Source organism: Megascapheus bottae, chromosome 7, assembly GCF_031878675.1.
Source record: "Megascapheus bottae isolate mThoBot1 chromosome 7, mThoBot2.hap1, whole genome shotgun sequence".
NCBI classification, from domain to species: Eukaryota; Metazoa; Chordata; class Mammalia; order Rodentia; family Geomyidae; genus Megascapheus; species Megascapheus bottae.
The window spans coordinates 40,630,106-40,657,185 of record NC_143515.1 but is presented as its reverse complement, the minus strand read 5'-3'; the positions used below and the strand labels follow the sequence as shown (position 1 = coordinate 40,657,185).

General features: G+C 35.9%; 1 protein-coding gene and 1 pseudogene across 3 annotated transcripts in view; one reads left to right on the top strand and one right to left on the bottom strand.

Moving 5' to 3' along the window:
• Window positions 1-5,026: 5,026 nt before the first annotated feature.
• Window positions 5,027-27,080, bottom strand: part of Wdpcp (WD repeat containing planar cell polarity effector) — a 246,792-nt gene continuing 224,738 nt past the window's right edge. For all 3 annotated transcript variants that reach the window (XM_090336831.1, XM_090336830.1, XM_090336832.1), the window contains exons 16-18: window positions 26,151-26,224; window positions 19,687-19,715; window positions 5,027-5,112 (exon numbers count right to left, since the gene is read on the bottom strand). In XM_090336831.1, the coding sequence (XP_090192957.1) occupies window positions 5,056-5,112; window positions 19,687-19,715; window positions 26,151-26,224 (160 nt within the window). In that variant the 3' untranslated portion in view covers window positions 5,027-5,055. The remainder of the gene's footprint in view (window positions 5,113-19,686; window positions 19,716-26,150; window positions 26,225-27,080) is intronic.
• Window positions 5,362-5,819, top strand: LOC150060683 (uncharacterized protein C4orf36 pseudogene; annotated as a pseudogene).

The following is a 27,080-nucleotide window of genomic DNA, read 5'->3' as shown; positions in this document are numbered from 1 at the left end:
AGATCTTCATGCATGCTAGGCAAGCACTCGACCACTAGGTCCAACTCCTGGCCCTAGTTTTTTCTTTTTTTTATTGTAAAGGTGTACAGAGGGGTTAGTTATATGTCAGTACATTTCTTTTTGAAAGTGCCACCCCTCCCTTTTCTCCCAGATTTTCCCTCCCAACTCCCCAAGTTATATAGTTTTTAAAATAATGTCTAGTGAGCATCACTGAATTAGTTCCCCCTTTGTCTCACCATTTCTGAGCTCCCCCAAATCAGATAAATTTGCATACGAGACAAAAGGTACAGAAAAAAACCCTCATTTCCATTTCTCGGAGTTCATTTCTATAAACATCGTTTATATGATCGCATGCACATAGCTGTTGATGACTTGTGATCTTCTCCTAAGACTATCCTTCTTTGGTCTCACTTTTTATTTATCATGTCCAAGTGTAATATTTTTGTCTTTACTATCCTTTGGGTTTACTTGTAATTTGCTTTTTCATAATTTAATACAGCTGGAATAATAGGATGCAATTTCTTTGGGTTCATTTCTGTCAATAGTAATATGCACTTGCAAATTCTCTATATATCCTGATAATTCATTTATTTGTATTTTATTTTAAGTTGTTTACCAAAAGGCATCTTGATTACTTCCATGCTTTTGAAAATTATGAACAAATCTGTGATAAAGATAGGAGGTTTTTTTGTCAATCCTGGGGCTTGAAATTGGGTCCTGAGTTCTGTTCCTGAGGTCTTTTGCTCAAGGTTAGAGCACCACTTCCTGTTTTCCAGTTGCTAATTGGAGATGACTCTTACAAATTTTCCTGCCCAAACTGGCTTTGAGTGTCCATCCTCAGATTTCAGCCCCTTGAGACCAGCCTCTTGGGCCATCTTGAAAGAATATGTTTAGTTTCATAAGAAACTAGTAAAACATTTTTCCCAAGTGGCTGTACCATTATGTTCCAAATGCAATGAGTGAATTCTTCTAAACTTGCCAGAATTGGTATTAACACTGTTCTAGATTTTGGGCAATTTAATAGGTGAATAGTTGCCTGTCATTACTTTAATGGGTACTTCCTTAGTGGCATATGATACAGAGCATCTTTCCTTTTAAAACTGTACATATTACTGCATATTAATTGTCCATGTGAATGGCTTCATGCTGACATTTCCATGTATGCATGTATCATCATACTGCTACCACCTCCAGCAATGCTTACCCCCAGCCTTACATTCTCTAGTCTTTGTAACCTTCTTTACTAGTCCCTCTCTCACTTCTGGCATAGTATTATTTCTTTAGTTTTAGGAAAATAATAAATTCATATGCTTATTGTTTATCTGCATATCTTCATTGCTAAGATATTTGTTAAGGTCATTGGCTCAAATTTTTGGTAATTTTGAAAGTCTGGGCCTACACCTTGTGGAGAAGGTATTACCATTTGATCCATATCCCCAGCCCTTGGCTTTATCATTTTCTTCTTTTTTTGCCAGTCCTCGGGCTTGAACTCAGGGCCTGGGTACTGACCCTGAGCTTCCTTTTTCAAGGATAGCACTCTACCACTTGAGCCACAGCACCACTTCTAGCTTTTTCTGCTTATGTGGTACTAAGAAATAGGACCCAGGGTGGGCTTCACGCATGCTAGGCAATTATTCTAGCACTAAGCCACACTCCCAGCCTGCTTTATTTTTCAAATAGGGTCTTTTTATTTTTGTCTGAACTGGTCTCAGACTATGATTCTTGTTTTTTTATTTCTTCAATGTAGCTGGGACCACAAGTCCCACCATACATGGGACTCATTGGTTGAGATAGGATCCTAATTACTTCACCTGAATTGGCCTTGAATTTTGATCCTCCCAATCTTTGCCTCCTAGTAAATGAGATTGCAAATATGAACTACCACACATGCTATTTTTGTTGTCAGTTGTGGGGCTTAAACTCAGGGCCTGGATGCTGTCCCTGAGCTCTTTTTTGCTCAAGGCTAGTGCTCTACTACTTTGAGCCACAATACCACTTTTGGTTTTCTGATGGTTAATTGGAGATATGAGTTTCACAGGGACTTTTCTGTCTGGGCTGGCTTTGAACCCTCAGATTTCAGCCTCCTGAAGAGCTAGGATTACAGGCATGAACCACCGTATCCAGCTTAGAATTCTTTATTTTGTAAATTGAAAGTCTGTACTTATTAAATAGCAACTCTTGACTTTCCTCTTCCCTCAACCTCTGGCAACTACAATTCTACTTTCTGTTTCTGTGAATTTGACTGCTATGGATACCTCATCCCAATGGAATCATACAATACTTGTTTTATGTGACTGGCTTTATTTCACTTAGCACATCTTCAAAGTCCATCTGTGGTACAACATATGTCAGAATTGCCTTCACATCCCAGTGTGTATATACATACACCACATTTTGTTTATCCATTCATCTGTTGATGGACATTTGGGTTGTTTCTACCTTTTGGCTATTGTGAATATTACTATCAACATAGTTATTTAGATACTGTTTTGGGTTTTTGCTTTTAATTCTTCAAGGCATACACAAGAAATGGAATTGCTTGATCATATGGTGGTTCTATTTTTAATTTTTTGGAGAACCATCATACTGTTTCCCATAGTGGTTGCACCATTTTACATTCTTCCTAACAACATAATGCATGCCAATTTAGCTTGCTAACATTTGTCTTTTTCTTTCCTCTTAACAACAGTAATAGCCATCCTCATGTGTATGAAGTAGTACGTCATTGTGGCTTTGTTTTTTATTTTAATAAAGAGTAGTGATGTTATCATTCCATATGCTATGGATCATTCGTGTATGTATTTTTAAAGAAATGACTATTCAAGTCCTTTGCTCATTTTAAAATTGCTTATTTGTACTTTTTGTACAACTCATCAACCTAGGTTGTAGTTCTTTATACATTTTATATATTTAGTCCTTATTAGACACAATTTGCAGATGTTTTCTCATTTCTTAAATTGCCTTTTTTGTCCTGATGATGATGCTCTCCTATGATGCACAGAAATTTTAAATTTTTATGAGTTATCTACTTTTATTTTTGTCATACAGTATGTTGTAGCCAAAAATACATTGCTCAATTCAATGCAATGACATTTTTCTTGTTAGATTTTATCCAGTTTTATGTTTTATATTTGGATACTTGATTTATTTGAGGTAATTTTGTATGTTGTGATACTGAGGTTTGAACTTATGATTTTGTGCTTTCTAGGCACTCTACCACTTGAGCCACACTCCCACCCTTTATTGTTTTTGTTATTTTCTTTTTTTTAATGTATTTTTATTGTAATTAGTAAAAGGGTTACATGATATTTGCCAGATAGAAGGTGCATTAATTCACCTACATGTCTTGGTACCCATTTCCCTCCCCCCCCCCCACACCCCCCAATGTTTTTGTTATTTTCAAATAGGGTAAATGGAGTTAGCCAGCCCTCATCTCATCTGGAATGCTTTGGCTCTGCACACTCCAAGAACTATAATTCAGCTAGTTCATCAAATTTATTTAACCTTAAGTCTTATACACATGCATGATCTTAGATAACCTTGAGTCTGTATTTTGGCCAAATGCCGCTTTTGTCTAGTGGGAGTATAAACATGCAGGACTGGAGGACAGGGTGTGATGGGCTGGCATACAAAGTGTTGTTGTGCTGCTAGCTGCTGTTGTAGCTGCTGAGAACAGGAGGGCTTATAGATAAAGCCAGACCCCATTCCTATTGTACGTGGCATTTTTCTTTGGCCTGTCCAAATTGGAAAACCAGCACTAGCCTCTCACATTCGTGACTGGGACTACAACCTCTTCTTCATGTTTCTTGACAGGCTATTTTAGAGTAATGGCACATTAGAAACTCTGAGTCTCATCTCCTTTCTTTGCTGGTAGGGATATTAATGAAGAAGGAGTAGAAAGAAAAATCTAAAGTCTTAATTTTTTTTTTTTGGCAGTCTTGGGCTTGAGCTCAGAGCCTGAGCACTGGCCTTGGATATTCTCAAGGTTAGAGCTCTACCAGTTGAGCCTCAGTACCACTTCCAGCTTTTTTTCTACATATATGGTAATGAGAAATTGAACCTGGGTCTTTGTGCATGCTAGGCAAGCACTCTACCACTAGACCAAATTCCCGGCCCCAAAAGTCTTAATTTTTTAAACAAAATTTAATTTTACAATTCTCAGGTAGTATTTCAAAAAATGATTATTATGAACATCTACAATTATGAAATATTATCTGCTGCTGAATGTGTGATAAGAATTGTGAAGGAGACTGGAAGTGTGGAAAGCAATCATAAGACCCTGAGTTCAATTTCCTTTATTATCTCACTCCCTCCAAAAAAAAGAAAAAGCTGTTAGGATTTGAGATTTTAGCCTACTTTGAAGCTAACAAGTTTTGGAACTATACCTGTATAGATTCTGATAGCAGACACTAACAGTACTAGACTCAAAGACAAAGTGAACAGTTTTATTCCAGCAGCAGTAGACAACATGTTAACATGCTTTTGCATTTATTTCCTAAGCTACAACCTCATACAGCAATGTGAAAAGGGCCAGATGATCCTGTACACTCTGTGGGCTGTTTAAAGGACAGGAGTATTGGCTTAAGGAGCTCAAATCTCCTTACAGGTAGTAAGTCTGCATCTACTCTGCTTCACAGACACACCATCTCTGAGTTCCAAGGGACATCAGTGTCTCATGGCAATAATCTGAAAGACACATGGACCTACTAACATTAGGTCTGAGCTGAAAAACTTTTTAAACAGTTTATTTACATGTAAATTAATTATGTAAATAAAACATGCAGAAGGAAATTTAAAATGCTACCAAGAATAAATTAAACATTCTACTTGTGAGGAGGTATCAAATAGTGTATAATTTAAGGTATTCTCAAAATTGATATATTATTGAAAATAAGTAAGTTAAGAATTTTTATTTAGGATTCTTTTCTGTTATATTGTGCTGCATGTGCTGTTTTCCTTTTTTAAAAAATGCATACAGAAGAATTTAATGAAATCAGAGCATGAAAAGGATATCAAAAAGGCAAGTTTCCTTTTGAACTTTAGAAAGTTTATTATTTACACCAAACCAAAGTGAACCATTCTGAGAGAACTACCTTCTTCATTTCCAGTGCCCTGAAAGTAAACAGAAAAAAACAGAAGAAAATAATTATAATAGAATCATGCTTAAACAGTAAAACACCAACTTACACATATATATGTATATATATGTATATACTATTTATAACTTGGGTAATTTAAGACAGTGAAATGAAATGAAGATACATTGTATATATTAAGCAGGAGAACCGTACCTTATTCAGAGAAAGAAATAATATCTGAGAGGGCCTGCGGCATGTGCGGGACTATGAGCTCCTCGCCCCCATGAGCTCTGTGCTTGGTCTTTGGGGACCGTGACCCACTGACATCCAGGAGCCCAAGCCAGTAACTTACATCAGACACCCATGTAAGGAAATTGGACTGATAATTTACTATGGCTATGACTTACCACAGAAGAACACAGTGAAAACCATTCTTCATGGCAGCTGTTACAAAGTGAACCTTGGGATCTTGCACTGCTTACACATACCTTGTATAATAACATAGCCAAAATCCAATTGCCTTTATTGGAGGAAATCACATATGGTCGTTCTGTGCAACTCACAAAAAGTAAAAGCATGAAGGAAGGTACACTCCCTTCAGCAGAAGCTATCAAACTTGAAAAGGACTATGAAATGAAGTGCCTAACCAAACTTATAAGTCAAGAGAAAGCAAACGAGGAAATTGGGTTTTCCCTAAGGGAAGGGAAAGCTAGTTTGAGAAGACCTCTTCAGCCCACATGACAACCTCCTGGTAATCAACCCTGTGCTGTTTCCTGCATCCAAAGGGAAGGAAGGTGGCTGACTCCTTCACTGTATAAAGTTCAGTGCTCACACAGGAGTGACTACTGAAGGTCCTTGGATTATATGGAATACACATTCATACATAAAAGCCCAAAGAAGGTCTCATGAGGAAAACTCTTATTTGCACAGAGTTGTTGGGAATTAACTAGAAAAAACTGAGATTGGATGTGCCAATTTTTCTAGAATTTGAATTCAATATGCATAATCTGTTAATGTTACATTAAAAAAAGAAATAATATCTGAGGTATAAAAAGGCAAAGAAGGAAGGGCAGGATGGTAGCAGAGATTCATAAACATATCAAGATACAACAAAAACTGTTTTATGAGATCTAACCTATTTCATTCTTAAATATTATGCATTGTAAAATAAATGTTCTACATAGCTTCTATATAAAACGTATGTCTTTTTAAACTAATTATTTGATAGTGAGGTTATGGACTACCTGCCTGTCTCTCTTTGTTTTCTTGCTAGTACTGGGTTAAATGTTGGGCTGTATGTTTAAAGGCAGGCACTTTAACATTTGAACCATGCCTCGAACTCTTGTTTTTATTTTTTAGATAGGATCTTGTGCGTTTTTTTGCCCTGGACAGCCTTGGACTGAAATCCTTCTAATCTCAAGTAGGTGAGATTACAGATATGAATCACCATTTTTGACCCAAGATAGTTTTATAGCCCATTGATAGCATTCATAAAAGTGTACAAGAGATTAGTGAGAGCCTCATGTATTTCCCATTTGTTCTTTCCATGTTTCACATCATTTAATGTAACTCAACTTCCTCAGATACAGAATAAGATTTTATGATGGGATTCTGAAATTAGGAGATGTTTGAGGGTAAGACTAAAGATGAATGGAGCTATGTAAATATTTTTATTGGAGTTTTTTAAAAAATAAATTTGAAAGTAACTTACTTGGAAAGGAAATGATGAAGGTTAAGAGTACATAGACTAAGCCAGGCATGGTGGCTCATGCCTGTAATTCTAGCTACTTAGGAGGCTGAGATCTGAGGAGCAAGGTTCAAAGTCAGCCTAGACACAAAAGTACCTGAGACTCTTATCTCTAAATAATCTCTAGAAAATGGGAAGTGAGGTTCTGCTCAAGGGCAGGACAGTTGCCTTGAGCTGAAGAACAAGCCTCATGACCCACAAAAAAAAAAAAGTACATAGACTAGAGACAGAAGGTAAGACTTGCAATACCATATCATAATTGGAGATATTTTTCTTAAAGTGTAGGTTAAGACAGTATATTTTGAAATTACTTTTATGTTAGGGATATTTAAAAAGAGATTGACACTGTAGCTCAGTAGTAGAGCACTTACATCACACATGCCCAGCAAGTGCCACACATATACAAAAATTAATGTTATTCTTGTTATATCTTAAAAATATAGTTTGTTGGTTATTGTAGAGGCGATGTACAGAGGGGTTGCAGGTAATGAGTACATTTCTTTTTCTTTCTTTTTAAAACAGCTTGTTTTTATTTTATTATTGTCAGGATGACAATAGAGGGGTTACAGTTACATTTATCAGGTAGTAGGTGTATTATTTCTTGCACATTGATACCTCTTATCATGTTTTGTCTCCCTTTTCTTCCCCCACCCCCCTAATCATCTTGTTTTCCACTTTCCCTTCCCTATTTCAAACAAACATATATACAAAATACCAGGTAACAAAGTCAGACACAGTAACCATGTGAGATTAACCACAGGTGGAAAAAAAAAAAAAACAAACTTCACATAGTACCTCAAAAACAACAATCACAAAGATAAAGCTCTTGTTTCCATAACCTAGAATTCCTTTCAATTAGTCTCATCCTATATGACCTTATATACATAGGTTTTGAGCTATTGTAATCCTCTGCTAGGAGAGTCCTAGATGTGTACTAATTATTTTAAACAAGGGAAACCATTGACCCTTGTTCCTTTGGCTCTGGCTTACTTCAATTAATATGATTTTTTCCAAGTTTTTCCATTTCCTTACAAATGGGGTGATGTCATTCTTCCTAATGGCAGCATAGAATTCCACTGTGTATAAGTACCACATCTTCTTGATCCATTCATCTATTGAAGGGCATCTGGGTTGGTTCCATATCTTTGCTATGGTAAATAGTGCTGCAGTGAACAGCACTGTGCTAGTGGATTTAGTATGTTCTTATTTCTGACATTTGGGTAAATACCAAGTGGAATTGCTGGGTCATAGGAGAGCTCTATGTTTAGACTTTTGAGGAATTGCCATATTAATTTCCATAGTGGCTAAACGACTTTACACTCCCACCAACATCATAGTATCAATCCCTTCTTGCCACATCCCCGCCAGCACTGTTATTGGATTTCATGATCATGGCCATTCTAACTGGAGTGAGGTGGAATCTCAAAGTTGTTCTGATTTGCATTTCTTTTATGGCCAGAAATGTGGAGCATTTATGTGTCTATAGGCCATTCTTATTTCCTCTCCAGAGAAGTCTCTAAGTCTTTAGCCCACCTTTTAGTGCAATGGTTATTCTTTGAGGATATGTTTTTGAGATTCATTTTTTTTAACTGTAGGTGTATTTTGGATATGAAGACCTTGTCTATTGTATGGCTAGTGAAGATCTTCTCCCACTCTGTGAACCTACTGTTTCATTTGCTAACTATGTCCTTTGCCACACAGAAGTTCTGCAGTTTAATGCAGTCCCATTTGTCCAAACGTTCTTTAATTTGTATTTCTGGGCCTTTATTAAGAAAGTTTCAACTAGTGTATGGGGACCTAGTGTATGTACTATTCCTTCTTCCAAAGTTTTCAGGATATCCCAGGACTGGCAAAAAAAAAAAAATACAGAATCATGTCATCTGTGAAGAGGGAAAGTTTTACTTCTTCTTTCCCTATTTGGATCTCCTTTATGCTTGCTTCTTGCCTTATTGCTGTGGCTAGGAATTCTAATACTATGTTAAAGAGGAGTGGAGAGAGTGGACATCCTTGTCTTGTTCCTGATTTTAAAGGATATGGCTTTAGCTTTTCGCCATTAAGTATAATGCTAGCCGTGGCCTTTATTATACTGAGGAATGTTCCATGAATTCCTAGTTTCTCCAGAGCTTTTAGCATAAAGGGGTGTTGGATCTTGTCAATGCTTTCTCTACATCTATTGAGGTACATTTCTTTTTGAACGAAATCAACCCCCTCCCCGCCTTGTTCACTCCCAGTTTTTTTCCCCATCCACAAGTTGTGTACTTCATTTTCCATGTTGTCTAGCGAGGATCACTGCTGCCTTTGTTCACCCTTTGTGGCACCTTTTCTGTGCCCTCTTTACTCTCTCAAAGAAAAAGAAGCTAATGAAAAGACAACAAAACAGCAACAAAAATCTCATTTCCATTTCTTGAAGTTCATTTTTTATGATCATATGCACATCCTATGTTGTATCTTAATATTTACTTTTGCTAATTTTAATAAAGTCTGCATTTATAGTATATTTAGCCATATCTCAAAGGAAATAAGTATGGGGCTGAGAAGTTAGGAAAAAATGAGTGGGTATGTGTGTGAGCCTGAGGCTATTGACATGCACAAAATGTTAAAAAAAAAACAAACCTGGAAAAACAGGAACTAGAAGAATGACTAATTTAATACTGCCTGGGGGTTGTATGTGTGTACTGGCAAGTTTAGTGGTTTTAGGTAGCTTTCAATTTCAAAACAAAACAGAACATTACAAGCACTGTTATTTTAAAAACATACGCTCCAAATCTTGGCTTAGTTTCTACATCATTAGAATGGCTATTGAGGAACCTGGACTTAGGATCTGGTCTTGTTCACTGATGGAGAACCTGAGTATATTATTTTATTTTCCTATTATGTGGATATATTTTGTTGTTTGAAGGCCAGGTACATACCCAAGATGTATCATATGACTGGACTTTTTCTTTTCTTTCTTTTTTTTTGCTAGTCCTGGACTTGAGCTCAGGTCCTTAGCACTGTCCTTGGACTTTCTCAAGGCTAGAGCTCTACCACTTGAGCCTCAGCACCACTTCTGGCTTTTTTCTATGTATGTGGTACTGAGGAATTGAACCTGGGTCTTTGTGCATGCTAGGCAAGCACTCTACCACTAGGCCAAACTCCCAGGCTCTGGACTTTTTCTTTACCTCACTTCTTCTCTTCTTTTTTCTTCCTTTCTTCCTCCTTTTCTTACTCCCTCTCTTTCTCTTTCTCTTTGGTTTTCCAGTGATCCTAGAATCTACTTTGAAAAAGAAACACAAAGAAACTTCTCCTTTGGTGGATTTCCTTTAAAATATATCATATTTTTAAAAGATTGACTTTAGGGTTTTTGTAGGTTTCCATGGTAGCTTGCTCCATGTTAAACTTGACTTGTACCTCATTTGCTCAAGAGGGATAATGAAGATTAAGAAAACATTCTATGTTTGCTTATTAAGAGTTAGCCTTAAGTAAAAATTGGAAAACAGAAAAGTATGAAAAGTCACTCTTAGTCCCATATAAAACTATAGTTAGTGTATATGTTTCCAGTGTCTTTTTCTCTATATTAAAAAAATTGAAACCTAGCTATTACATTTTGTATTTATAATTCTATACTTTGTTCCCAAATTTTGGGTCTCTCTGAAAACTTTCTGATGCTTCTATGAAATCTTTGATTTTAATGTTTGAATTTTATCCCATCAGATACTATATTCATTCAACCATTCTCTTTTTTGGTTAAATTTATGTGGTTTCTAATTTCTCCTTTTTCAAAATAACCATGTAATGGATATTCTTATGAAATTATTTTCTGTATTAGGATTGTTTCCTTGATATAAGTATCAAAAGACCATGGCGTATAAAACTTTAGCCCTTTATAAGCAATGAAGAATCAACAGTTTTCCTCTTTTTCTTCAACGGTTTGGAAGGAGTCAACTATGTTTGGTAATAGGAAGTTGTAGTTCCAAGAGAGGCTGACCTTTATTTTATTATGTGCTGAAATTGTGCTCACCCTTGACTAAAGCTACATGTTAATTCCTGTAGTAATCTACAGCAACAAAAAGGTCTTCCCCATTTGATTTCTACAGATGGTTGTTCTTTTTCTGAGCCACACCTTACTGCTGTTACCTAATATTGGGTGACACCAGGTCACTTTCTTTTAAATGTACACAGACTTTCCTAAGAAAATTCAAGAGAGAAGTTAAGGGTTGCTTTAAATGCAAACTGGATTCTGACATGTTGCTAACTGATTTAAGTTTTTTTTTTGTTGGTCATGGGACTTGAACTCTGGGCCTGGTCGCTGTCCCTGAGCTCTTCAGCTCAAGACTACCGGTTTTACCTCTTGAGCCACAGAACCACTTCTGGTTTTCTGGTGGTTAATTGGAGATGAGCCTTACAAACTTTAATGCCTGGGCTGGCTTTAAACTGTAATACTCAGATCTTGGCCCCCTGAGTAGCTAGGATTACAGGTGTGAGCCACAGCGCTCAGCTCTAGATTTTTTTAATATAAGTGAGTATGTAAATAGTTGTAGTAGATTTCCTTTGTTACTAATGATCCTTTATGATGTTTTTTATTTAATAATTAAATTCTACATGTAATTTTTTTGTAATGAAATGAGGTACTTTATGTAAGTACTTGGTTTATGTAGTATTTATCCTTTATGAACCTCATGTATTTTTTACTTAATGTACCATCTTTAAGCATGTTCATATTATGGCAGGTATAATCATTTCATTTCTTTTTAGGCTTAGTAATATTTCATTATATGTGTATATACATGATTCACTCCATATATTCATTTTTTGATAGGCATTTGGGTTGTTTCTATTTTCTGCCTATTGTAAATAATACTGCTATGAATATGGATGTATAAACACATCTGTTCTTTCAGTTTTTTTCTATCAATCATGAGGCCAGAACTCAGAGCCTGGGTGCTGTCACCGAGCTCTTTTCTCTTTATGACTAGTATTCTAGTCACAGTTCCATTTCCAGTTTTCTGGTGGTTAATTGGAGATAAGAATCTCATGGTCTTGCCTTCTTGACCTGGCTTTGAACTTGGAGCCAGCTTCCTAAGTAACAGGATTACAGGGTCCAGCTTGTTCTTTCAATTCCTTTGTGTATGTGCCTGCTGTAGAACTGTTGGATTTCAGAGGATCTTTTATCTTTTCGGTGTGTATATACCAGTATTGGGGCTTGCACTGAAGGCCTCCTGCTCTCACTTAGCTTTTTCATTGAAAGCTGGTACTCTATCACTTAAACCCTATCTATACTCCTGGCTTTTGCTCACTGATTGGAGATGGAGTCTCAAGTCTTTTCTGCTGGTGTCAAATTGGGATATTCTAGGTCTCAGCCTACTGATAGGTAGGACTATAAGCATGAGCCACTGGTGCCTTGCTGTATTAACATCTTTTAAAATTACAATTATATACACATACATATGTAAGTTTATTGACATATAATAATTGTAGAGTGAATGGAAATCACTGGCATTTCCATACATGTATGTATATATTGTATGCTGACCATGTTCATCCAACTTTCTTCTACCTTTCCCCTTGTAGTTTCTAGAAATTGGTCTATTTTCAAGTAATATTTTCATGTATTTAATTATTGTTTAGTTTATACATCTGAATGAAAACATAATATATATATTTCTTCATTTGGTTTACTCTGATTAACATAATGTTTTCCAGTTCCATCCATTTTACTTCAAATGACAGAACTTATTCTTATTTTAAGGCGGAGTAATATTCCACTATTCATACGTATCACATTTTATCCATTACCCTCTTGGCTGGCAGGCTGATTCCATCACTTAGTATGTATCTGTTTTGTATGAGGATTTATTTTCTTCACATATTTCCCAGAAATGTGTGAGATTGCTCAATCATATGGTAGTTCAATGTTTCCTTTTTTTTTTTTTTGAGAAACCCCCATATTATTCTCATAGTAGCTGAACTAACTTACACTGGTGCCATCTGTGAATGAGACTTCATTTTTTTCCTTTGCCACCATTTGTTTTTGTTGTTATTATTATTATTATTATTTTTTTGGGCTTGAGCTCAGGGCCTGAGCACTGTCCTTGGACTTTCTCAAGGCCAGAGCTCTACCACTTGAGCCTCAGCACCACTTCCAGCTTTTTTCTATGTATGTAGTACCGAGGAATCAAACACGGGTCTTTGGGCATGCTAGGCAAGCACTCCACCACTAGGCTAAACTCCCAGCCCTGTTTTTGTTATTTTGATAATAGTCACTCTAGCTGGGGTGGTGTGATTATAGATTTGATTGCTATTTCTTTAATGGCTAACGACAATGAACATTTTAAATGTATTTATTACCTGTTTCTATATTTTCTTTTAAGAAATTTCACTCAGATCATTTCTCCATTTTAAAAACTGAAATTCTGTTAAGTTTTTGAGCTCTTTATATGGTTTGATAAGATATTAATCCTGTCAGATGAAAGGCTGGCAAAGGATTTTCTCCAACACTGATCTGTTGAGTAGTTGCTGTACATTTTTAAATTTTATGCAATTCTGTCTGAATTCTTAGAATTTTCCGTGTGTTTTCAAAGTCAGGAAGTCATGGTTGGTACCAATATCTAAAGTTTTTTCTGGGTCTTCAATGGATTTTGAATGGTTTGTACAGGGTAAGAGGATTCAAGTTTGTCTTTTGTATTATACTTCCAGATTTCCCAGCACCATTTGTTGAAGAGTCTGTCATTTCTCCAATATATGGTTTGAGCACCTTTGATGAGAATCAGGTGGCTGAAAATGTGTAGGTTTAATTTTAGGTTTTCTGTTCCATTGGTCTACATGTCTCTTTTTATGCCAATACAGTGCTGCTTTTGTGTGTGTGTTTTTTTTTCAAATCTAGTATTGTGATGCTCACAGCTTTTTGCTAGGATTGCCTTGGCTATTTAAGAGTCATTCATGCTTCCATATGAATTTCAGGATTTTTTTACGTGGTTCTTTGAAGAATGGCATTGATATTTTTATGGAGAATGCATCGAATCTGTAGACATTTTAACACCAATTACTCAAATTCATTAAGGTGAGAAGTTTTTCTACTTTTTAGTGTCTTCAATATCTTTAGTGTTTTGCAATTATTTTAGGTATAATTCTCACATCACTAGATTTACTAATGACTGTTTTGTTTTGCTATGGCTACTGTGAATGGGATCATGAAAAAGCTGAATGCAACAGAAAAAAATACATGACTTTGGGAGTAGGGTAGGAGATCTTCAAACAAGATTTTTTTCCCTATATTTTTATTGTAATAGAAGGGTTACATTATATTCGCCAGATAGAAGGTGCATTAATTCACATACATTGATAGCCTTCTCATGTCTTGGTCCCCATTTCCCTCCCCCTCCCCCCACCCCTCATCTTGTTTTCCCCCTTCCTTATCCAATTTCAAATAACCAAATACAAATATATCCAATATATCAGATAACAAAGTGAGAAACTGTAACAATATGAGATAACCAAGGGACAGCAAAAGAGATGAAAGATAACCTAGTACAATAAGGACAACAATCTCTCATTATATGGCTTATGTTTCTATATCCTAGAGGTCCTTTCATTTAACTTCATACTATATGGCCTTACGTATCTAGGTTATGCTCTATTGCAAATTTCTGCTATGGGAGCCCAAGGTTTCTACTGATTATGACAAATGAGGGAAACCATTGAGTCTATGTTCCTTTGAGTCTGGCTTACTTCACTTAATATGATTTTTTCTAAGTCTTTCCATTTCCTAACAAATGGGTGGATGTCATTCTTTCTGACAGCAGCATAGAATTCCACTGGTACAAATACCACATCTTGTTGATCCATTGATCAACTGAGGGACTCTGGGTTGGTTCCATATCTTTGCTATGGTGAATAGTGCTGCAATGAACATTGTTGTGCTAGTGGATTAGTATGTCCTTGTTTCTGGCCAATTGGGTAAATGTCAAGTAGTGGAATTGCTGGGTCACAGTGGGGAGCTCTATATTTAGTCTTTTGAGGAACTGCCATACTGCTTTCCATAGTGGTTGAATGAGTTTGCACTCCCACCAACAGTGAAGTAGTGATCCCTCCTAGCCACATCCCCTCCAGCATCTGTTGTTATTAGTTTTCTTGATCCTGGCCATTTTAACTGGAGTGAGGTGGAATCTTAGAGTTGTTTTGATTTGCATTTCTTTTATGGCCTGAGATGTTGAGCATTTCTTCATGTGTCTATAGGCTATTCTTATTTCTTCTTCAGAGAAGACTCTCTTTAAGTCTTTGGCCTATCGTTTAATGGGATGGTTTTTTTCTTTAGAGATTAGTTTTGGAGTGATTCAATTTCTTGAGCTATTGATATATTTTAAATATGAGGCCTTTGTCTGTTGTATGGTTGGTGAAGATCTTCTCCCATTCAGTAGGCTTCCTAATTAATTTACTAGCTATGTCCTTTGCCATACAAAAGCTCTGCAGTTTAATGCAGTTCCACTTACCCAGCCTTTCTCTGATTTGTTGTGATTCTTGGTCCTTATGAAGAAAGTTTCGACCTGTGCCAAGGAGGCCTAGTGTATCTCCTATTCCTTCTTATAAAGTTTTCAGTGTGTCAGCTTTTACCTCGAGGTCTTTGATCCATTTGGAGTTAATTCTAGTGCAGGGTGACAAAGAAGGATCCAACTTTAGTTTTCTGCAGGTGCTTAACCAGTTCTGCCAGCACAACTTGTTGAAGAGGCTGTCTTTCTTCCATTCTATTTTTTTGGTTCCCTTGTCAAAGATTAGGTGGCCATAGGTCTGTGGTTTAATATCTGGGTCCTCAGTTCTATTCCATTGGTCTTCAGGCCTGTTCTTGTGCCAGTACAAAGCTGTTTTGATAATTATAGCTTTGTAATAAGAGTCTAAAGTTTGGTACTGAAATTCCTCCAGCGCTGTTCTTTCTGCTAAGAAGTGTTTTTGCTATACGGGGTCTTTTATTATTCCATATGAAATTTTGGATTGCCTTTTCTATTTCTTTAAAGAATGACATTGGGATATTGATGGGTATTGCATTGAATTTGTAGACAGCCCTTGGCAAGATTGTCATTGTCATTTTGATTCTTCCAATCCAGGAACATGGGAGGTTTTCCATTTCCTCAGTTCTGCTTTAATTTCCTTTTTCAGGGTTTTAAAGTTTTCATCAGAAAGGTCCTTTACATTCTTAATTAAGATAATTCCTAGATACTTTATTTTCTTTGAGGCTATTGCAAAAGGAGTTGCTTTCTTGATTGTTGACTCATTCCTCTCACTGTTGGCATATAGGAAGGCAGTTGATTTTTGAGGGTTGATTTTATACCCTGCTACTCTTCCAAAGTTTCGAATCAGCTCACGGAGCTTGGGAGTGGAGTCTATAGGATTCTTTAAATACAGAATCATGTCATTTGCAAAGAGGGAAAGTTTTACTTCCTCTTTCCCTATTTGGATCCCTTTATGCTTACTTCTTGCCTTATTGCTGTGGCTAGGAATTCTAATACTATGTTAAAGAGGAGTGGAGAGAGTGGGCATCCTTGTTTCGTTCCTGATTTTAGAAGAAATGGCTTTAGCTTTTTGCCATTAAGTATAATACTAGCTGTGGGTTTGTCATACACAGCCTTTATTATACTGAGGAATTCCAAACAAGATTTTTATATCTTGTTGCATAAAGAGAAAAAGTCATCTATCTTATCTGTAAGGCATTTTTTGCCAGTTCTGGGGCTTGAACTCAGGGCCTGAGCACTGTCCTTAAGTTTTCTCAAGGGTAGTGTTCTACCATTTGAGCCACTGCAGCACTTCTGGCCTTTTCTGTGTATGTGGTACTGAGGAATCGAACCCAGGGCTTTTGTTCATGCTAGGCAAGCACTCTACCACTAGGCCAAACTCCTGGACTTCCATCTTATCTTTAATGTAATCAAATTTATTAACTATAAAGTTGGGAAGAGACAAGGTGGTTTGCTGGCTTTCAATGTTTCTGAATATGTGGCTTTTAGGAAGAAAATGGTGCACAGGGGTTTATCTGCAGCATGCATATAGACTGTTATGGACTGTTATGCCATCTAATGGTTTCTTAACATCAACCGTTTTCAGTGTTGTGTGTGTGCATATGTGTGCATACATGTGTATATTTTGTGAAACAACAAAAGCTTATTTGGAATATGCAGAGAATTAGAAATCAATAAGAAAAGGATGAAGGACCCAATAGGAAAACAAGTACAAGACAGGAATGGACATTATAAAGAAGAAGAAATAAATATCAGAAACATAAGAAAAGACATCTAATCTCATTAGCACAAATTAAAACCTCAATGAGAAACCATTTCTGAGTTGCTAGGAATAGCAAAAAACATAGAAATATTATTGTTAAATCTAAGTGTTAGTAAGAATTAGCAAGATGTGGGGCAGTGGAAACTCTTATAGTTTCTTAGTGGGAAAGTATTAGGTACAAGTACTTTGGGAATTTATTAATATTAGAGAAGTGCACTGTGTGTGACCTGAAATTCCACAAGAATACTCAATAGCAGCACTTTTTGTAATAGCTGCAGAGTAATGAATAAAAGAATCTAGTGCATGGTAGGCTGATATTCACAATATATTACAGGCAATGAAAAAAACCATACCTGTCCATCAGCATGACTGTATTCAAAAGGTTGATACTGAATGAGTAAAGCAAATAACAAAAATGTGCCATTTCCATTATAAAATTGTCAGAAAATGGTCAAACTAAAACAACTAAGCAATTCATGATGGCCTCCTGGAGAAATTGTTACAGAAGAACAAGCTGAACTCCAAGTCTTTCTCTGGCTTCCCATCTTGTCATTTCATCATGTCAACACACACACTTCTGTTATTTTGATGATATTTGCAATGAAGCCTATTCTAGAAGCTTAAACAATAGAGTCACCTGATCTTGGACTTTCAACCTCCAACATAATGCTAATATACCAACAGTTTCAGGTATATCATTATAGCAGCAGAAAAGACAGCTATTAAAGGAAAATTATACAAAGGTACACACACATGCACAAACTCTTCTTTAAAATGTAGTGTATGCCAGATGCTGGTGGCTCATTCCTATTCGGAAGGCTGAGAGCTAAGGATCATTGTTTGAAGCTATCCTGAGCAGTAAAGTCCACGAAACTCTTATCTCTAGTTAACCACCCAAAAGCTTGAAGTGGAGCTGTGGCACAAGTGGTAGAGTGCTAGCCTTGAGCAAAAATCTCAGGGACGGTGGTCAGGCCTTCAGTTCAAGTCCCAGAACCAGCACAAAAAATAAAATGTAGCATATGAAAACTGAATAAGATATCCTTTATAAGCACTGTCAATTGGTCATAATCTACATAGCAACTGCACCTAACAGATTTCTATACAAGAAATCACAGGACTAAACATCATGTCCATATACATACTGAGAATTGCATATATATATATATGATATTATTCTCTGAATATAGTCTTATGACCAGTAATATTATAATAAGCATATGATTGCATTAATATACAAACTAGTATTTCTCTTCACTATATCCCTCCCACTTCCATCTTACTAAGGTTTGCTTGTATGAAAGTCCTTCTGGAAAGACTGTTGGGAAATCAGTTTCTTAACTATCTCATGCATACTTGTGTATCTAAGTGGATGTATCTATAAAGTTTTGACAGGATGCTGTATTTTCCTTAACAAGTGTTCTAAAAACTAAGACACTTAAAATATGTAAAATTTATGGTGAAGTTTTTTTTAAAGATTTAGCAGACTAAATGCAAATTATTCCATATATATTCAAGTGAAATATGGAGTATTTTTTCCTCTGAGCAAATCAAGATTTTAAAAAATCATGTCCATAAAAAAGTAGGTTTAGGTAATGTTGATAATTACTATGATTAGTATAGTTATATGTAATTAACAAAGTCCTATCATATTTATGATCATAACAATCTCACAAAATTCTGTGGATATTTGAAATTATCTGTTTTACAAATAAAGAAACTGAGTAGTAAAGAGATAAAATTATTTATCCAAATTATAGTATTCATAATTGTATAATCATTATCCCAAATCAAGTCTCAAAATAAATCATGTAACTACTGGCTAGTCACAAAATTATGAGTATTTCTATAACTTACACCAAACTTAAACTTCATCTTAGAATGAATGTCAGACACAGAAGATGGTGTCAGAGAGGCAGAATATGCAAGGAAGCTAAGGTTCAGGATCATTTGTCAGTAGTGATGTCTTTATGTGCATGTCTTATAAAAACATGTATAATAAAAAGGCATTGGATAATTTCATTTTTACAAACCTCTTCTTTGATTTTTTATTTTGATTAATTTCAAGCATATGCTCATGGAAGAACAATGTACATGAATGAACTACTATAACTTATTACCCAGATCCATCAATTTTCAACTCTTGGTTGACATTTCTTTTTTAAATTACAGTGTCTTCCTTGATAGCCTAGACTGGCCTTGAACTTGCTATATGGTCTACTGTGGTCATGACCTTGCAATTCCTAAGTGCTAAGATTATATACAGCCCACAATAACTACACTTGGTACTATTGGTAACCCTTACTTCACTTCTAGTCCTCCTACTTTTCCCTTACTGAAACATTTTAAATCAAATGCAAGATAAATTATATTAAATGATGCATGATATGACTGTTATATTTATTAACTATTATATTAACTATATTAACTATTATAATTATTAGATCTTTGGAATGAAAAGAAGCTAAATAGTCTTAAGTATGGTTAATATAGACTAGTTAATATAGACCTTTAGGCACCATTTCTTGAATTCTTGGAATCTATCTATTTTTGTTGGTTATGGCGCTTGAACTCTTGGAATTTAATGTCTAATAATAATAGTAGGAGAAAGCATTTTACCTGTCCTCTGCAGTCTTGCGTCAGTTCTCCTAAAAGAGAAGACCAAAACGTCATGATTTCAAAAGCTAATAAAGGACCTCAATAAAATTAATCAAATGCTTTCAATTTCTTAACTAAAAATAAAACAATCAGAAAATGTTGAATGCTAGAGAACATTATAAAGGCTTTAAAATAGCATGAAAATGCTAATTATTCTAAAGTACATGTTATAGTTCATATCTGTACTGAAATCAAATAAGTAGATTATTCTTATATTGTTTCACCCCCCCCCTTATTAAAGTGATGTTTTATTAGATGACAAGAAAGTGTCACTTAAGTGCTACTCTGGTTGAGCAGTTGCGATTACAGGGCAGCTGTGTGTGCTGTGTTGACAAGTTGTCTATTTGTTTTGTTTTTTTTTTTGGTTCAGTGAGGAAGAAAAATCTGTAATTGATTAGTTATCTTCTGTAACAGGAGCCTATATCTGCTGACCTGACTCTACCAAAACGATGCTTTAAAAAGAGGCATCACTTCAACTTGATGCCAGAAGACTGCCATTATCGCCACAATCTACTTTTTTATTATAAATAGATATTAGGTCATAATTTATATAGTTACCTATTTTCATCACTGAAACACTGAATTGGATATATACATATATATACAAATTTCAGTTATATTTTTTCTTTACAATACTTAGTGAATATATATACAACTCACGTGATACTGGCCTTATACTAACTTACATTATTCAATTATTTATTTAGTCTGCCTTCCTAAGTAGATTATACATTCACCAAAGTTAGTTGGCAACATCTCATTTTCCTTCTTTGTGGTCTTGGACCACCATGTAATGCCTTGGTGACTATATTCTATATATTTACATGTTATTTGTCATTCACACCACATTACTTGCTCTCTTTTTGTTGTTGCTTAGCTTGGAATATTTTGTTTATATAGTTTAGCACATTTTGAGCAATGATACATGTCATAAATCTAATATCAGCTATCTATATAGGGCAAGTGAATTTCTTAAAAAAATGAGTTGTGTTTTGCTTTTAAGTGTACAAACTTATAAACACAACCAACAGGATTGTTACTGTTTTCTTGATGATCTCTAGCATAAAGTTAACAATCATTCTGGAAAAGGGTTCCAGTCTTCTGTGGTCAATGAATTCTTCTGACAATTCTGACAAAATAAAGATAAACCCAAACTACCTTGCTTTAATAAGGTTTTTTTTTTTTAAACAGGTAATTTATTTGAGATCATATATTTTTTCTTTCTTTTTTTTTTCCAGTCCTGGGCTTGAGCTCAGGGCCTGAGCACTGTCCTTGGACTTTCTCAAGGCTAGAGCTCTACCACTTGAGCCTCAGCACCACTTCTGGCTTTTTTTCTATGTATGTGGTACCAAGGAATCGAACCTGGGTCTTCGTGCATGCTAGGCAAGCACTTTAACCAGAGGCCAAACTCCCGGCCTAATAATGTTTTATAAAAGATTATAAAGACCATAAAAGCTTCTTAGAGTACTTTGTATAGTTTCACATATAATTATTACCCTTGTAATACTGATTATGAACCAAATAAATTCAGCTTCTTTTTTTTTTGTCAGTCCTGAGGCATGAACTTAGGGCCTGGGCACTGTCCTTGAGCTTTCTCAAGGACAGTTGGGCCACCACTTGAGCCACAGCACCACTTCTGGCTTTTTCTGTGTATATGGTACCTAGGAGTTAAACCCAGGGTTTTATGCATGTTAGGCAAGCACTCTACCACTAAGCCACATTCCCAGCCCCTAAGTTCAGCCTTTAAAACTTAAAAAATAAATGCTAAGTGTAACCTTTATGTTTTTGTCCTTCTTCCTTGAATCCTGGTATTTTTTCTTTAACTTGAAAATTTTATGTAACTTAAATTTTCATTTAGGAAAATGAGTTTTTATAGCAAAAGTGTAAAAATCTGGTTTGGTTTCTAGATAGATATATAAAGAGGCTAGTTTAATGATGTGCTCACTTTCAACTTTCAAATATATACCAGTTCTATTTACATCCTCCACAGGTACTGCTATATCCCTAGAGCTTTGTTTACTTTTCTACGACAAAGCAGTGTTAATGCTTCATTTATTTTCTTTTTTATCCTTTCTTCTTCTTTTTTTTTTGGCAGTCCTGGGGTTGAACTCAGAGCCTAGGCACTATCCTTGGACACTTTTTGCTCAAGGCTAGCGCTCTGCCACTTGAGCCATAGCATCACTTCTGGCTTTTTCTGTGTATGTGGTACCAGGGAATTGAACCCAGGGCTTCGTGCATGCTAGGCGAGCACTCTACCAAGTAGGCTTTTCTCTCAGCCCTCATTTAGTTTCTTGTCAACTGTCAGCTTCTATCTCTTTACTATAGTTATATTAATTTAGATTGGAGGCCAGATAAAATATTTAAGGCTTTGTGGTCAAAAGGTAAAATAGAATTTCGTTAAGTACTTATTTTAAATAAAAAGAAAAAAATTCCACAAATTGTATTGATGAAATCTAAATTAATAATAATACTTATAATACATTAATTTGAAATGTCCATTGAGAAAATTTTAATTACAATTGAATGTAATTTGCAATTTACTTGCAATTGATTTAAACTGCAATTAATTTAGGATAAAAATTAATATTCTTTCTCATCAAATTAATTGCAAATGTTTATCAGTTAATGCTTATCTCTGAGGAGCAGACAACATTTCATCTATGGAAATGCTTTATCAAGCAAACAAAGTGGACCCTTGGTGACCAAAGGTGGTATGTGGTTCCAAGGAGAGTGCTGTGGAAGAAAAACTGTAATTGCTCAGGATACGTGAGAGTTAAGGGTGGGGGAAGGGATATGGGGCCAGAAACATGAGAAGTAATGTGTATGAAGTAATGCACCTTCTATCGGCGAATATAACTGTAACTATTCTATTAATTACAATAAAATATATGAGAAAAAATTTAGTTTTGCAGTGAGGATGCTTGATTAAAAATGTCTGTATTAACTGTTAATTTCTTTATGGCAGTACTGGTATTTGGATATTGGCTACTCATTCTTGCTTGTCTTTTTATGCTCATGGCTAGTGCTCTATTACATGAGCCATACCTAGTCTTCTGGCTTTTTTGCTGGCTAACTGACATTAATAGTCTCATGGGTTTTCTGTCCAAACTGGCTTTGGAAGTTGGTTTTCAGATCTCAGCCTCCTCATTAGGTAGGAGTATACTTAAGTATCAGCCACTGGTGCTTGGCTTATTTATCTTTTTTTTTTTTTTTGCCAGTCCTGGGGCTTGAACTCAGGGCCTAAGCACTGTCCTTGTGCTTTCAAGGTTAGACTTCTACCATTTGAGCCACAGCACCACTTCCAGCTTTTTTCTATGTATGTGGTACTGAGGAATCAGACCCAGGTTTTTGTGCATGCTAGGCAAGCACTCTACCACTAAGCCAAACTCAGATTTAACCTTTTAATTGTAGAGTAATTAATGCACACAGGGGAAAATGCACTATCCGATTTTTTTTGTTGGTTGTGGGACTTGAACTCTGGGCCTGGGCACTGTCCCTGAGCTTTCTCATGGACTTTAGTGCTCAGGCTGGCTTTGAACTGTGATTCTCAGATCTCAGCCTCCTGAGTAGCTAGGATTACAGGTGTGAGGCCACTGCGCCCAGCTCAGTACTATTCAGTTTTATAGAGTTCTGTTTAGTTCTTCTCTTTATATTTACATTTAGCTTGCCACTATATTACAGATGAATTGCTCCTAATTCAAGGTTTGGTGAAAGCTTTTCAATTATTCAGTTCATGGGTTTTGAAATATGTGAATTCTTTTGCACTAGCACCTAGAAAACACCATTAAGATCAGTTTATCTTCTGGACTGATCAGACAGGGACTTCCCAGGACTTGGGAGTTTTAACTGCTAAAACTGGAATGGTTTATTTATTTTTTAATTTTTAAAAAATTCTTGGGCCTGGAGTTTAGCCTAGTGGTAGAGTGCTTGCCTAGCATGCACGAGGACCCGGGTTCAAGTCCTTGGTACCACATACACAGAAAAAAAGTCAGAAGTGTTGCTGTGGCTCAAGTGGTAAAGCTCTAGCCTTGAGAATGTCCAAGGACAGTGCTCAGGCCCTAAGTTCATGGCCCAGGACTGGCAAAAAAAATTCTTTAATGTTTTGATTATTACAAAGATGATATACAGAGGGTAATAGTTGCATAAGTCAGGTAATGAGTCCATTTCCTTTTGGACAACGTTACCCCTTCCCTCGCCATCTCCCAGTTTTCCCTCTTGTTTCCATCCACAAGTTGTGCAGTTCACTTCAAATGTAGTGTCTAATGAGTACCACTACTGCATTTGTTCACTCTTCATTGGAAGGTTTTTTTTGCTTTTTGTTCTCCTATATATGTTTTTGATGGCCTCAAACTTTGGAACTTGAACTTGAGTTCCCTGCCTCAGATAGTTAAGTTTTTTTTCCTTCAAGACATAGCTGGAATCATAGTTTGACCCTAGAAATATGTCTTCTTTGAATTTGTATTGGAATACAGATTTCATTAGTTGTTTTAACTCTTTTCAGTACACTCTGACATGACTCATGATTCAGATAACCTCAATTAACATTGAAATGGCTTTATTTCAGTAAAATTTCATACACATATATATAAGCACTGTTTATTCTTGTAATTTTAGCTTGAAGTCATTAAAAATATCAAATTTGCAGTAAAAGCTAATTTCCAAAGCCATTTAGTTTGATAATGGCTGCTTATTCATGAAAATTTCAATCTTAACACTGAACTAAAAAATTATAATGAACTTTTTCCACTGCTAAGGTTTTGAACTTATGTTCAAAATATCGTTTCTATTTCTGGCAAAAATTCACAAAACTCACAATGGCTAAGCCATCAGATCTAATGAAGTCATTGTGCACACTGCTGTTTCAATCTCATGTGATACTGTAAAATCACAGGACTGAATCATCAGTATTTTATAGGCTTTGTAAAGCTGTCCAATTTTTTTTCAGTTTGCCAAATGCAGATCTTAAGACTCACTAGCCTTCTTGATTCTATTCACCAATTCTAAATCATCTCATCTCCTTTCCCTCCTTACACCCTTCTCTCCCATTCATTCAAGCCTTCCCTTCCCCATTTTCTGTTTTGTATTTTGAGACAGGTCTCATTATGGAGCCTAACCTAGTCTGGACCTCAAAAATATTCATCAATTCTGAGATTCCAATTGTGCATAATCATACCCAACTCTGTTCTTTTCCAGAATCTGAATTTCAGTCTCTAGAACAGTTGCTATGGTTTGAAACGTTTGAAATTCATATTAAAATTTTGTTCCCATCATAACAGTGTTGAGAAGTAGCAGGGCATAAGAAAAGGATTCATACAATCTTCATGTGACTGGATTGGTTCCTATGATAACAGGCTGTTACAGAGTGAGACATTTCCCAGATAAAGCTGCCAGATATGGGACTTTTATCTTCCAGAAATATAAGATAAATTAACTTCTTTTCTTTATAAGTTACCTAGTTGCAGGCATTTTACTAATGCAAAAGAAAAATGAACTAAAGTAGCAGTTGACCAGAGTTGGCCTTAGAAGGAGGAAAAGGGGAGAGGATGAGTAGATCAGGCTGGACTCATCTTTAGGGGAGAGAGAGACTTAATGAAAAGTTAATGAAAAGTACTAAATACTTTTGTCCCTTCACAGACAGTCATTGACATAATTATCTGTCTTTTATCCCTTAATTGCTCCTACATGTTATTCTGCATATTGAGATTGTACTCATCTTGATAAGGCTAGCTAGACATCTTGGCTTGGAGTGATTATCATTACCTTGCCATGCTTTTCTTTTTGTTGGTACCACTCCTCTGGTGTGAGGCTTGAACTCTGGGCCTGGGCACTGTCTCTGAGCTCTTCAGCTAAAGACCAGCACTCTACCACTTGACCCATATCGCTACTTGTGGTTTTCTGTGGTTAACTGGAGATAAGAGTCTCATGGACTATTGTGCTTGGGCTGACTTTGAATCACGATCCTCAGATCTCAGCCTCCTGAGTAGCTAAGTAGCTAAGGCATGAGCACCAGGCGCCAGGCTTTGGTACCATTTTTGAGAAGTATATTACTTATATTATTTCTTTTGTTATAGTGTTTTCTATTTTTTTCTTTACTGCAAAGTTGGGTGAAAAACATGCCATTTTTCTCAGTGATCCTCAATGTCTACTTACTCAAAGTGTAATCTCCAGCCTGTGAGTTGGTTAGAAATACAAAACCATAGGTACTACTCTGGGCCTTCTGAATCAATAATTTAACAAGCTTTCCAAATGCATATTCTTTCATATGCTCATTAAAATCTAGCCTCATTTATAATCCTGAGTTGGCATTTATATTAATCAAACAAATTGGTCCTATACTGACTGGAAATGTTTTTTTTATTTACCAACAATTCCCATAACATTTTTAATGCTGTACGCTGAACACTTTGTACCTTGAATACTAGTACCTTCTGTATTACAGGTCCTCAAAGATTCAGCACAGATGTCTTTCTCATATTCATTTCTTCTGCCAATTACCTGTCTGTAGGGTTGGAATATTTTAATTAGAAAAAGGATTAAGAACAGTTTAAGGTTAGATATGTTATAGATTTAACATCAGACACCAAAGTTTAGTATAAGTAAAGTATTAGTTTTAAATTTCCAATTTTCTAACAGAAAATGTCTCCTGGAATTTTCAACAATTTTAATTTATAAAATTAATTTTATATTGCTTAAGATTGCCTTATGCAGACAGGCTAGGCAAGCAGGGTAACATCGAGCTACATCCTTTGCCAGTGATTCATTTTTACAGTATATTTTGATTATATTCAATTTCCCCTCCCATGTTCTATGGAATCATCTATGTATATGCATTTATTCATTCATGTTTTATTCATCACTGTTGGACACTTAGGTTGATTCTATAATTATGCTATTGAGACTAGAGGTGCTATTAATATAGGTGTGCAGGTATTCTACTGTATGCTGATATGTATTCCTTCAAATATATGCCCAAGAGTAGCAGAGCAGAATCAAGGTCATTCTTTTTTTTTTTTTTTTTGCCAGTCATGGGCTTGAGCTCAGGGCCTGAGCACTGTTCTTGGACTTTCTCAAGGCTAGAGCTCTACCACTTGAGCCTCAGCACCACTTCCAGCTTTTTTCTATATATGTGGTACCAAGGAATCGAACCCGGGTTTTCGTGCATGCTAGGCAAGCACTTTAACCACTAGGTCAAACTCCTGGCCCAGAATCAAGGTCATTCTGTACATATGTTTTTGAGGAACCTCCATACTCATTTACATGTAGCTATACTAAATTCTATACTAAATTATACTCCCACCAGGAATGTGTAAACAGCATTTAAAAACTAGCCATTCTGACTGGGGTGAGATGGAATA